At 36.2% G+C, this 12,567-nt stretch overlaps 2 protein-coding genes and 2 long non-coding RNA genes across 4 annotated transcripts; 2 read left to right on the forward strand and 2 right to left on the reverse strand.

The window, feature by feature from the left end:
* The first annotated feature begins 2,780 nt into the window (after nt 1-2,780).
* On the forward strand, nt 2,781-4,959 carry LOC110633892 (protein DETOXIFICATION 53-like). The gene is made up of 3 exons (XM_058134766.1): nt 2,781-2,921; nt 3,469-4,147; nt 4,244-4,959. Exons 1-3 carry the CDS (start codon nt 2,781-2,783, stop codon nt 4,957-4,959), a joined length of 1,536 nt encoding a protein of 511 aa, XP_057990749.1.
* An 878-nt stretch (nt 4,960-5,837) lies between these two features.
* On the forward strand, nt 5,838-9,784 carry LOC110633936 (U-box domain-containing protein 52). The gene is made up of 10 exons (XM_058133900.1): nt 5,838-6,153; nt 6,463-6,563; nt 6,672-6,796; nt 7,018-7,232; nt 7,322-7,379; nt 7,534-7,828; nt 7,996-8,097; nt 8,204-8,626; nt 8,712-9,476; nt 9,650-9,784. Exons 1-10 carry the CDS (start codon nt 5,964-5,966, stop codon nt 9,728-9,730), a joined length of 2,355 nt encoding a protein of 784 aa, XP_057989883.1. The 5' UTR covers nt 5,838-5,963; the 3' UTR covers nt 9,731-9,784.
* LOC110633937 (uncharacterized) lies at nt 6,226-7,074 on the reverse strand. The gene is made up of 2 exons (XR_002490909.2): nt 6,928-7,074; nt 6,226-6,665 (listed from the first exon to the last, which is right to left on the reverse strand). It is a non-coding gene; the product is annotated as an uncharacterized LOC110633937 (long non-coding RNA).
* Nucleotides 9,785-10,665: 881 nt separating the features above from the next.
* On the reverse strand, nt 10,666-12,295 carry LOC131172621 (uncharacterized). The gene is made up of 2 exons (XR_009143193.1): nt 11,953-12,295; nt 10,666-10,885 (listed from the first exon to the last, which is right to left on the reverse strand). It is a non-coding gene; the product is annotated as an uncharacterized LOC131172621 (long non-coding RNA).
* Between the last annotated feature and the right edge of the window lie 272 nt (nt 12,296-12,567).

Consider the following 12,567-nt stretch of genomic DNA (forward strand, 5'->3'; position numbering starts at 1 on the left):
CATTGGACAGTCAGAGAGAGAAGTCAATAGCAGAATCAGATTACGGTGTCAGAGAACAGGTGGAGCTTGATATTAATACTTTAACAGTTCAGTCCAATGATTCAGAGGATGAGGTGCAAGATCCTGATCAACAAGAGGATGCACCTGAGCAACAGCAACAGGAACCATATAGCATTGCAACTGGTAGAAAGAGAAGACAGATTAGACCACTGCAGAGATATGCATATGCAGATCTAGTTGCGTTTGACTTGTCAGTTACTGAAATAATTAATGTGCATGAACCCAGCAATTATAGAAAAGCTATTTCTTGTTTAGATGCAGATTAATGGGTCGGTGCTATGAGTGAAGAAATTGAATTTCTTCACGATAATCAAACTTGAGAGCTTGGAACATTGCCTAAGGGACAAAAAGTGGTAAGTTGCAAATGGGTGTTCAAGAAAAAAGAAGGCACTCCAAAGATTGAAGCACCTCGATATAAGGCACGGTTGGCAGCAAAAGGCTTTACTCAGAGGGAGGGGATTCACTTTAATGAAGTGTTTTCTCCAGTTATGAAGCACAGTTCTATCAGAGTCTTACTTGCTATGGTTGCTCTTCATGATCTAAAGCTTAAGCAACTAGATGTGAAGACAACATTTTTGCATGGTGAGTTGAAGGAGCAAATTTATATGAGTTAGCCTGAGGGATTTATCATTCCAAGTATGGAAAACCGTGTTTGCTTGCTTAAGAAATCTTTATATGGTCTGAAATAGTCTCCTAGGCAGTGGTACAAAAGATTTGATACATTCATAGTTCGTAATGGCTTTAATCGTAGTTCATATGATAGTTGTGTGTATTATAAGAAGCTTTCAGATGATTCCTTTGTTTATTTGCTGTTGTATGTGGATGACATGCTTATTGCTGCTAAAAGCATGTCACAAATTAACATTCTCAAAAAGTAGTTGAGTGATGAGTTTGAGATGAAGGATTTGGGTGCTGCAAAGAAGATATTAGGAATGAAAATTACCAGGGGTAGAAGTGTTAGGAAGCTTTTCTTGTCTCAACAGGCCTATGTTGAGAAAGTGCTTCAGCGTTTCAATATGAATAATGCTAAGCCTGTGACTGTTCCGTTTGCTGCCCATTTCAAGTTATCTACAGACATGTCACCAAAAACAGATGAGGAGATGAAACACATGTCTAGTGTTCCCTATTCGAGTGTTGTTGATAGCATCATGTATGCTATGGTATGCAACTGACCTGACATTTCACATGCAGTTAGTGTTGTGAGTAGATACATGGCGTGTCTTGGGAAAGAGCATTGGCAGGTAGTGAAATGTATTTTGAGGTATTTGCAGTACTTAGTTACAATGTTGGACATTTGAGGAGTGGAGATGAAGTGATTATGATTATTGATTTGTGGATTGTTTTTAGACAGGACTTAGACTAGGAGAGATTTGATAGGTTATTTGTTTTTGTTTCTTTCTTGAAGAAGTAACGGTTGAAAGCACATTTGCAAGTTTTGCACCACAAAGTTTTGACAGCAAGAGTACAATACATCTTTTTTCAATACTGTGTGATTATGCGATTTGTGTGTGTGCCTTAGATTTGCGTGCTTGTTATAACAGACTCAATCATTTCTAGACAGTCACATGCAAAGAATAGTTGGATCTTCTCCCTTTGGCACAAACAGCTGCATAAACACGTAGTGAAGAGCAAAAACAAAGAGAAGCATGAAGCTCCAGCAACCCAGCAGCTTATGAAAGAGCCCTCAACCACACTCAACCAAAACACGAAACATTATATACATTCCAATATAGGGTGGAGAGGGAACCTACACTGGGCCAGGGGAGAGGAGCGGCCCCACCTTGGAGAGGCAAAGGAAGGCATGAGCAACACGGGCAAAGGCTAAAATCCTAGGGCAAAAGGAAGAAAGATAGTGAGAAACATTAACTCGCTAACTTTTGGTTATTGTTTATCAACATTTAATAATGGGAATTGTAGACCAACTATACCAAGTGGGAAAGATGGGATGGTACTTCAAAGGAGAAAAATTATAACTCGCTAAATGAGAGTTAAAAAAAAAAAAAAAACCCAACTACCATTTTTTTTAACAGTGTTAGTGATGATGTGTTGCATTTTTATTGATTGGGAGCACTAACTCATTCTTGCCACCAGGTAAACTGGGCTATTTCCCTTTAATAATTGAAGATGATAAGCCAAATAAATCCTTAGTAACCCTTAAAATAAATAAGTACAATAGAGGCTTAGTGTTCACTTAATGCTCTAGCCCTACCATCCCTAGCTAAATGCTTAGATTGGAAACCAAGGCCGTCCAAAGAAAATTTTGGCTTTATGTTAGACAAGAAGCTGGACTTTGAGTGATCCTAAGTAACTTTAAATATGTATTTTCTATGTTGTCTCCTTTTTATCATTGTTCTTCGAGGATAAAAGTGTCCTAATAAGTGACTTGTATATATTGCTATTGGGTCGTTATTTCCTCCATTCTTGTTTTTCGGAAGCTGCACTAGATTTTTCTCTTCTGGGCTAATACCTCCAAATAACTCCATAGAAATGACAACCCTATAAGACTATGATCTTGAAATATCGAAGCTGACAAAAAGCTTCTTGAAAACATTAAGGATGTTCCTTAATGAAATCTACAAGCAACGAAGATGTGATATTATAAATAGATGTGATGTGGAAATAATATAATTAAGCTCAATATAAATATCTCTAGCTTTGCATGATTAGCCAGCTTTGATTTCCATTATTACTACTCATTCCAGTATTGATCTCTGATGAAAATGTGCATTTCAAGTGATTCCCTAGTAGCTTCTTGTGGTTATGTTTTGGAAAACTGCAGTGGGAAAGAAAATGGCAGATCAGGTGACGTTGGAGGAAGAAGCTTCATTGACGAATATCTTGGGTGGCTCCTGAAGATTAAGGTGATCATATTCTTTCAATTATATTTAATAATGGAATGTATCATGCAATAAAGAAAAAATAAAATCATGATTTATTGCAAAATCTATAGCAAATATGAATTATCCCTTGCAAGTTTTAGCAGAAACTCCATATGAGTTCTCATTGCTTTGCTAAAACAAGCAGGTTTTTCTGGCGCCGAGGAAATCAAAATTAAAAGTATAAGGAGAGTGAAAAATGAATTTTCCTTCTTTATTTGTCAATAATGAAGATGGGATTTCCAATCAAAGATAGCATGATTGGTCTTTCTCCATCTCTAAGGTGTAGAGAGTTATCTCTTCAGAGATTTATCAATTTTATAAGAAAAATGGAGAATATTATCTTTTGTTGTATAGCTCACTTTATTGAGTTTTCATTGAATAAATAAATAAATATATAACTGGTAGAAAGAAAACATTTTGGTTTATTAAAATCATCTAGTGGATATGTATTCATTTCTTGATTTCTAGCATACATTTTGGTTTTGTATTGACTAATATATATATTGGGTGACTTGCGTGATCAATGCAGGTGGTAGAGGAGTTGATGTTGCTCGGGAAAATTGCATTCCCTATGGCAATATCAAGCTTACTTTTGCACTCCAAGTCTATCATCTCTATGCTCTTCTTGGGACATCTTGGAGATATTGAACTAGCAGGGGGCTCACTTGCAATTGGATTTGCAAACGTAACAGGCTATTCTCTCATTAAAGGCCTAGCAATGGGAATGGAACCCATGTGTTGCCAAGCATATGGGGCTAAAAAGTGGGCAATTCTTAGCCAAACCTACAAAAAGACACTATGCATCCTATTCCTTGCAACTATTCCAATCTCCCTATTATGGTTGTATATGGAGCCAATACTTTTATGGTCTGGTCAAGATCAAAACGTTACATCCATTGCAAGGGTCTATATCACATACTCCATTCCTGAACTACTAGCCCAAGCTCATCTCCTTCCATTAAGAATTTTCATGAGGACCCAAAATCTAACAAAGCCCGTTGCCATAGGTGTTATTTTTGCAACGATCCTTCATTTTCCAATCAATTACTTGCTTATAATACATTTAAATTTAGGTGTGAAGGGAGTTGCATTGGCCTCTTTTTGGAATACAATAAACTTGAGCTTGGGTCTATTAGCATACCTCATTCTATCAAGAACAGCAATAAAACCTTGGAGGAATAAGCAACTAGTTGATACGTACAACGAACGCACTTTTAATGCTAAATCTAGTGAGACCCACATGGAGTCCTCTGTGATCAAATGTCAGAATAAAACCATGGTACATACAATATCTTTCATTGAAGGGTGGCAGCCGCTGATTGCCCTCATGTTGCCAAGTGTATTATCAGTGTGCTTGGAGTGGTGGTGGTATGAAATAATGCTTCTATTGTGTGGTCTCCAAGATAATCCTCAAGCAAGTGTAGCTGCAATGGGAATCCTCATTCAAGCCACAGGCTTGCTTTATGTAGTTCCATACTCTTTGAGCACGGGGTTATCAACTCGTGTAGGGCAGGAGCTGGGGGCTGGGCATCCTTCCCAGGCACGAAGGGCTACCATTGTAGGACTCATTGTGTCATTTATTTGTGGACTATTGACCTTTGCCTTCACAATTTCAGTGAAAGATTGGTGGGGAAAGATGTATACAAAGGAGCAACAAATTTTAGACTTGACATCACTGGCCTTGCCCATAGTTGGAGTTTGTGAGCTAGGCAACTGCCCCCAAACAGCTGCATGTGGAGTCCTAATAGGGTCTGCAAGGCCTGAGGTGGGTGCATATGTAAACTTTAGTGCCTTCTACCTAATTGGTTTGCCAGTTTCAATACTATTGGCCTTCAAACTTAAGATGGGATTTATGGGATTATTGTTTGGGCTTGCTGCATCACAAGCTTCGTGTGTTTGCTTGATGATGTATGTTCTAGTTTGCACTGATTGGAAGCACCAAGCAGAGAGGGCCAAGGAATTGACTCAGATAACTGATGAAGATGGAAAAAATGATTTGGAAGCCAATCTGCTAAAGTGATTTTGCAACTCTAAAACTGTAGCAATTAATAAACTTCTTGTACCAGTAGCTAGGTGGATTTATCAGTTTCTTTTTATTGCCAATAAATTAATTAGAGTTAAAATGGAAATGTTTTGTTATCACATGCACTAATATATTTTAATTATGTCATATCATTTTAATTTTAACAATCTTGTCCCATCTTAAGTTAGATGTAATTCTACCTAATGGTCAAAATTAAGTTAAAGTGCTTATGTGGAAGCAAAGTAGGACAAAATACTCTTTAATTGTCAAACCCACATAGATTCAAAATTTTCAATAAATAATATTTTAAATATAAATATATGGACACACAATTTAAAAAATATTGCTTTCATCGAAATTTTTATCTAGACCAAATCTATTATAGACCTAAAATACAAACATATATAACCTATATATTTAATAAATGAATCTCACTATATATCCTGTGTCTTGAATCTATAGTAGACCCAATTATCTTATTAGTCAACACAAGCTTTTCCTAACTTCAATTTTGATCATTCCACAAATTTATAACTAATCTTTAAAATTACACCAAAACTGCTAAAAAAAATATGGGAAAATTGTAAAAGTTTAAAAAAAATTTAGCCTTTTTTTTTTAATTACCATTTAGTAACCAAAAAATCTACATAGGAAGGGAAGAGAATGGAGAAAGAGAGAAGGTGGGGAAGACAATTATGAGGTTATTTTCACGGTTACAAAAAAAAAAAAAAAACTCATCAACAATGTTAACAAGACAAACTAATTAACGGACTCCATGTTATTCGGGGGTCTTCCTTGTCAGGATAGGAGACATAGCAAAGAGGTTGTTGAGTTAGTTATAAATAAGGAGAAAACAAGGGGCTACCATTATTAAACAAGTTCATTTTCATTTTTGGAGGTGTTCAGATATAAAGCTTCTGCTTCTGGGTTTGTTGCTGCTCCTGCATTCTTTCAGCCAAGAATATTTTCGGGAGGCAAGAGCAAGGGTGGGGAGGGAAAATATGGTTAGAAAGAATGCAGAATCCGCGAGAAAGGAAGCAGAAAAGGTAGAAGAAAGTGTTGCAGTGGCCATTGATAAGGACAAAGGAAGCCAATATGCTCTTAAATGGGCTGTTGATCACCTTCTCACCAGAGGCCAATCTGTCACTCTTCTCCATGTTAAACAAAAGGCACCATCTATCCATGCCCCATGTATGAACACTTTTATACTCTGATCTTTCTTTATTATTCATGTTTCTCAAACCAAAAACCAAAACAAAAGGATCAAGAAATTGAAAGAATTCTTTTACTCAAAGAAATAAATGAAAACCTTATTCATTTGTCATAAACCTGTTCAATACTAAAAAAATAAAATACAATGTTAATTGTTTTCTCATTAAGAAGAACTCTCCTGATAATGATACTTAATTAACAGTATCTCCATTTCAATGAGTTTATCATTTGGCATCCAAAAGAACTTAATTTTTCTTTTCCCTTTACCTTTTGGAGCTGCAGTGGGAGCTAATGTTAACGAGGACGTTTCAAGAACACATACCAAACAACTTGAATCTGAAGCCAGGGAATTATTTCTTCCATTCCGCTGCTTCTGCACACGCAAGGATGTAAATTCTGCCATGTGTCCTTGTTCATTCTCATTCACATTCTCTCCTCATATAACGAATTGTTTTGTATAGATACTTGCTTGACCTCATCATTTATCTTTCCTGCAGATAAGATGTAAAGAAGTTGTAGTTGAGGATGTTGATGTATCCAAAGCAATAATAGATTATGCTGCTTCTCATATAATAGAAACTTTGATACTGGGGGCAACAACAAGGGGAGGCCTAATTGTCAGGTATCTATTCAAATAGAAACAATCAAGAACATAGATAAATGGAGAAACATCCAGACTGAACCCTTTAAACTGCTCTTATCTAAATAGCAGATTCAATTTTCTTTTTTTTTAATAAACATATAATGCCATACCTCAATTCTGGTAACATTAATAAGCAACTCTATCTGAAAGTGGTGTTCTGATGTGACTATGCAAATACTAATTATATCCTTCTGCCACAGAAAATTCAAGACAACAGACGTCCCAAGCATTGTGTCAAAAGCTGCACCAGATTTCTGCACCGTATATGTCATCAACAAAGGAAAAGTTTCTTCTGTACGGTCTGCTAGTGCTCCACCACCTCCAAAACCTCCACTTCAAATTCAGTTGCCTAACAAACCCAGCTATATCCCTGCTTCGCCTGATGTACATCAAAGGACTGGCCGAACTCCCCATGGTTTGTTTTTTGTATCTAGCATCACGCTTCTTTCCACTATAACTGGGTTTTGTCATTGCTCACATGAGTTTTATCAATCTCTTTTGCAGTGTCTGAGAGGTCATCATATATGTCAAATAGCATCCAAGAAGATTCAGAAATGATCAAGTAAGTTCAACAGAAAAGGGTTATCAACAATTTGTAGTATCTAATCTCTAAACTCATAAATACTTCTTGTTTTCTTCCATCAATGACATTTCAGCATGTTTGTTTATAAAATGAAGCCCAGATGAGAGGACTAACCTGAAAACAATTGGAACAGGTCCCCATTCATTAGAAATAGTGGTTCAATGGGAAAATCATATAACCATTACCCACCAGAAATGGATGTATCATATGCAAGCAGTGTTAGGCCAACGAGCAAACGCATGTTTCCATCTTTCCATGACCACTCAGAATCTGTAATGAGCCCCCAGTATGCAATGGGCAATGACTATGATGATAGAAGCTTTGGGTCAATGTACTCGGCAAGCACGTCAATAGATATGGATTCACAATATAATTACTCATGCAGCTCACAGGACACTGGGCAAACGTCATGGCATTCACACAACATGGTAAGGACACTGGACACAGTCACAGAGAAGGGCATAAACACCCATCAATATACTACAATTTTGTTTTATACATATTTAAGGAAATACTTGCAATTAATTATGTATGCTAATCAATACTTAATCAGATTGAAGATAAAACTAATGCTTCCATCATTCAAAATTTATAGAATGATGTGGAATCTGAGATAAGGAGACTCAGACTAGAGCTGAAGCAAACAATGGACATGTACAATTCAGCATGCAGGGAGGCACTCTCAGCAAAACAGAAGGTACCAATAAAATCAATTATATGTTACACATTCACAAATACAAAGAACTTTGTCGTTGGGAAACAATTACTAATAATGAAATTATATTCTAATAAAATCTCCTCAGACTAGGGAATATCAATATCAGAATTTAAAAGAACATAGATTTGATGAGGCACAAATAGCAGAGGAAGCTGCATTGGCACTAGTCGAGAAGGAGAAAGCAAAGTGTAATGCAGCGATTGAAGCCGCTCAAGCTGCTCAAAAACTTGCTGAAATGGAAGCACAAAAAAGAATGAGTTTAGAAATGAAAGCTCTCAAAGACTCTGAGGAGACAAAGGCAAGGGAATCTTGGGTGCCAAGTGATCTTAGGTATCGAAGATACACAATTGAGGAGATTGAAACGGCAACAAAAGACTTCTCAGACTCTCTGAAGATTGGGGAAGGAGGTTATGGCCCAGTTTACAGGTGTTACCTGGATCATACAGAAGTTGCAGTTAAAGTTCTACGTGCAGATGCAGCTCAAGGAAAGTCACAGTTTCAGCAAGAGGTATGAAACTGTCCATGAACTTAGACTTTCTTCAAAATGACAGACATTTTAATCTCAATTATAACATCCAACAAATCTATTGCAGGTTGAAGTATTATCCTGCATTCGGCATCCAAACATGGTTCTCCTCCTTGGAGCTTGCCCAGAGTACGGTTGTCTGGTGTATGAACACATGGCTAATGGCAGCTTAGATGATCGTCTCTTCAGGCGAGGAAATACCCCACCTCTTCCTTGGCAAGTAAGATTCAGAATTGCTGCAGAGATTGCCACAGGCCTTCTTTTTCTCCACCAAACCAAACCAGAACCTCTGGTGCATCGTGACCTAAAACCTGGCAATATTTTGCTCGACCGTAATTTCGTCAGCAAGATTAGTGATGTTGGCTTGGCAAGACTTGTCCCCCCATCTGTAGCTGATAGTGTTACCCAATATCGCATGACATCAGCAGCAGGAACATTCTGTTACATTGATCCAGAATATCAGCAAACTGGAATGCTAGGAACAAAATCTGATATTTACTCACTTGGTATCATGCTTCTACAAATGATAACCGCAAAGTCACCAATGGGTTTAGCTCATCTAGTTGAAAGTTCAATAGAGGATGGAACTTTTGTTGAGGTACTTGACCCAACTGTTCCTGAATGGCCCTTAGAGGATACCTTGAAATTTGCCAAACTAGCTCTTCAATGTGCAGAACTAAGAAAAAAAGACAGACCAGATCTTGGGAAGGTCATTTTGCCTGAACTTAACAGATTGAGAGCGCTTGGAGAAGAAAACATGCCCTATCCCATGTTTGGAGGTATATTTAGCACAACAACCTCAACTAATCGCAGCCATATTTCCTCACTTCAAGTGAGTTAATCATCTTGCAGATAATTTTAATTCAATAATTAAAGTCTATTCATTAGAGAACTTCACTTTTTTGTAAGAATAAAACTCCTACTAATTAATTTCATAGCATTCTAAGGCCACCGTAACCTTTGCAAACTTTGTATTCACGCCTATATTTGATTATCTACTCTCAGGAAGTGACGATGAGTGATGTACCATCCGCAACTGATAGCTCAAGCATTTCAAGTTCATCATCATATGGAGGAAGAAGATAATATTTTATACAGGATGCTACTACAAGCTTATAGCGCTTGTGATTGGAGCACCAAACTTGATGAAACTAGTGGAAACTAGGAGTCCAACAGAAAAGAAGGGAAATTACTAAGTCAATTTTGTCATGCTTGTGTTGTACTTATTTTTAGTTTCATCTCCACGATACTCCAATGGGTAAAGTTTCAGGTTTTCAGTATTAAGTTTGACGTTTGAATCTTAATCAGGTCAGGATTGCGGAAAGGGAGTTAATGGAAAGGGGGGAGGCTACCCCTAGTTGTTTAGCTCACTAGTGTATCAGGAAAAACCTTTTTGCTACTTTCATATTTAATGCAATTGTGGTAGCAACTATGATTAGATCTGGTTTGGTTGATTTGTTGTAATTATAGAGACTGAGAATTGACTGTAAAATTGACTTCTTTCTTTCTGAAAAATAGTTGATGATGCTGTGAGTATGCCACAACCAAACAGAAAATAGAGGAAAAAGGGAAAGTAAATAGAAGAAAGAGGAAGAAAAACAGAAGAAAGCGGAAAGAAAATAGAAGGAAGGGAAAGAATGTCACACCCTACCCCTCTGTAAGGCATAACATGATCCCGTAGTATACCTAATGAATTACCAACTCCGTCTACTGATAACCCATTAAATACACTACAAGGGATTTTAAAAACTTTTCTTACTTCTTTTACAGTGGTGATCACTATTTACAGGTGTTAAAAACTTTTGTGAACTGAAGTGAAACAGCTAACTCATTTGGACCAATTAGAAATTTTCTGTAAAAATTTTGGCAGAGTACCATCTGTATTTTGGATAAAACAGTTCTTCAGAAAACCTGTAAAAAGCACTTCAATATTTTTCCAAATATCAACTCTAACAAAATTCAACACAATATTTTTCTCAACTCAATCCACAACAATTTTTCAGTATTTTCAAAGGATGAGATAAAGGAAATATAATACAAATTTTTACAAGTCAAAATAACTCATAATTCACTTTACAACTTCAATGTACAATTTTAATTTACAACTGCTCAAATAATTTACATACATATTATTACATGCATACATCAAAACCTATGTACATGGGTATATCTATGATATACCTGGAGCTGATCTGAATGTATCTTCAAGGAAATTTACTCACTGCTCTATGCTCTTCTTACCTGCGACAGCATACAAAGCTATCGCTGAGTGGTGAACTCAGTGGTGCACAACTATAATTTAAAACATAGTGCAATATACATTGACAAAATTTACAGTAAATAATTTGGGAATCTGAATACTCATCAAATTCCACAACTCAAAATATTCATTGCCAATAATGTAAATCATTTGTATAAATGACTTTGATCACAAAATTCAATTTATCAAATCATGACTATCCATTTAAATAATTATAACGAAATCAATTATACATAAACCATAATTGAAATCAAAATTCCTTACCATTCAAAAGCCATTCTGTATCTCAAAAATCATACTGTATTTCAAAAATCATACTGTATCTCAAAAATCATATTGTATCTCAAAACTCATACTGTATCTCAAAACTCATTCTTTATCTCAAAAATCATTTTTTATCTCACTAACTATGCAAGACTAATCCGAAAAGGCCATATTCGATGTGATTCTAACTCCCTATGGTCGGGGAGGTCGAATCATCGTGCACAGTACCATCACAATAATGAATCTTCCGCAAGGGCCATAACGATAAAATAAACTTAGATCTAACCTCAAATCAGAGGAAAATCTAAGCCTGTGCACGTACCATGGTAATCAAAACACAACTAACTCCATTGTCTTCTCAACAAATGAGAGAGACGGGTAATAACCTAGTTAAGCATCTATAGTGAGATATAAAACAATATTACAATCCATTTAGTGAGCATAAATCACAATATAATTCGATTCAAAGTCAATTCTAATATCCAATAATTTTTATGCTCATCACAATTCAAATCATAAATTTGCATTTTTCCATGAAAATTACCATCACAATTCAAAACATGTTCTATCACAATTTTCCAAAACATATTTTGTTCAATCCATAACAATGCTTAATACTTGTGGAAATACCATTTCACAAAGCTAAAATCATACATACTATAGCAATTTCAATAATAATTGAATTACATCCAATGCCTGTTAAATATAGTTCATAAGAAAATATGTCATTTAATCATATAAAATATTCAGAACAAAATCAGTTAAAAACTAGTTGTGCACAAACCTCTGATGACTGTCTCCTGGTCTGGACTCAGTGTTTCCTTCCCTTTCCCTGAGTCTTTACTAACTGAGAAACACAATTTGAAGTGTTTCAGTATTAAATTAAACTGTCTCTATCGATAATGTTTGACAAATAATTCACTGAAAGCTATTATTTGCTTAATCACCTAATATACCAACCCTCGATGTATTCTAGGTAATTTAGGTTTTAGTGTCATTAATATGTCACATTCGATAGGGTTTTAGGGTTGGTACGTGTTACCAAACTCAATTCTATGTATATTGCGTTTTCTTGCATTTCATTGCAAATTGCTGGATTTCGGGATACTAGTTTGACCTAGCCGGACGACCTAGTTCCCTCGGTTTTCGGGTTTCGGTCAAAACTAAAAACTTGTAAATCTATGTCTTATTGCACGCGGCGCAAAATTTCAGGTCAATCCGAGTTAAGTAGACCAAGTTATGGTCATTATACTATTGCTGGTCAAATGTCATCAAATTAGGTCAATTTTAGGTCAATTTGGTCAACTTTGGTTCGGCCAGTTTTTGGACCCGAACTTGTGCAAGCTTTTTGACTTGCTTCTGGTCATTTCTAGGTTTTTGGTGTCTTCATAAGACTTGT

The sequence above is a fragment of the Hevea brasiliensis genome, chromosome 14 (assembly GCF_030052815.1).
Source record: "Hevea brasiliensis isolate MT/VB/25A 57/8 chromosome 14, ASM3005281v1, whole genome shotgun sequence".
Lineage (NCBI taxonomy): Eukaryota > Viridiplantae > Streptophyta > Magnoliopsida > Malpighiales > Euphorbiaceae > Hevea > Hevea brasiliensis.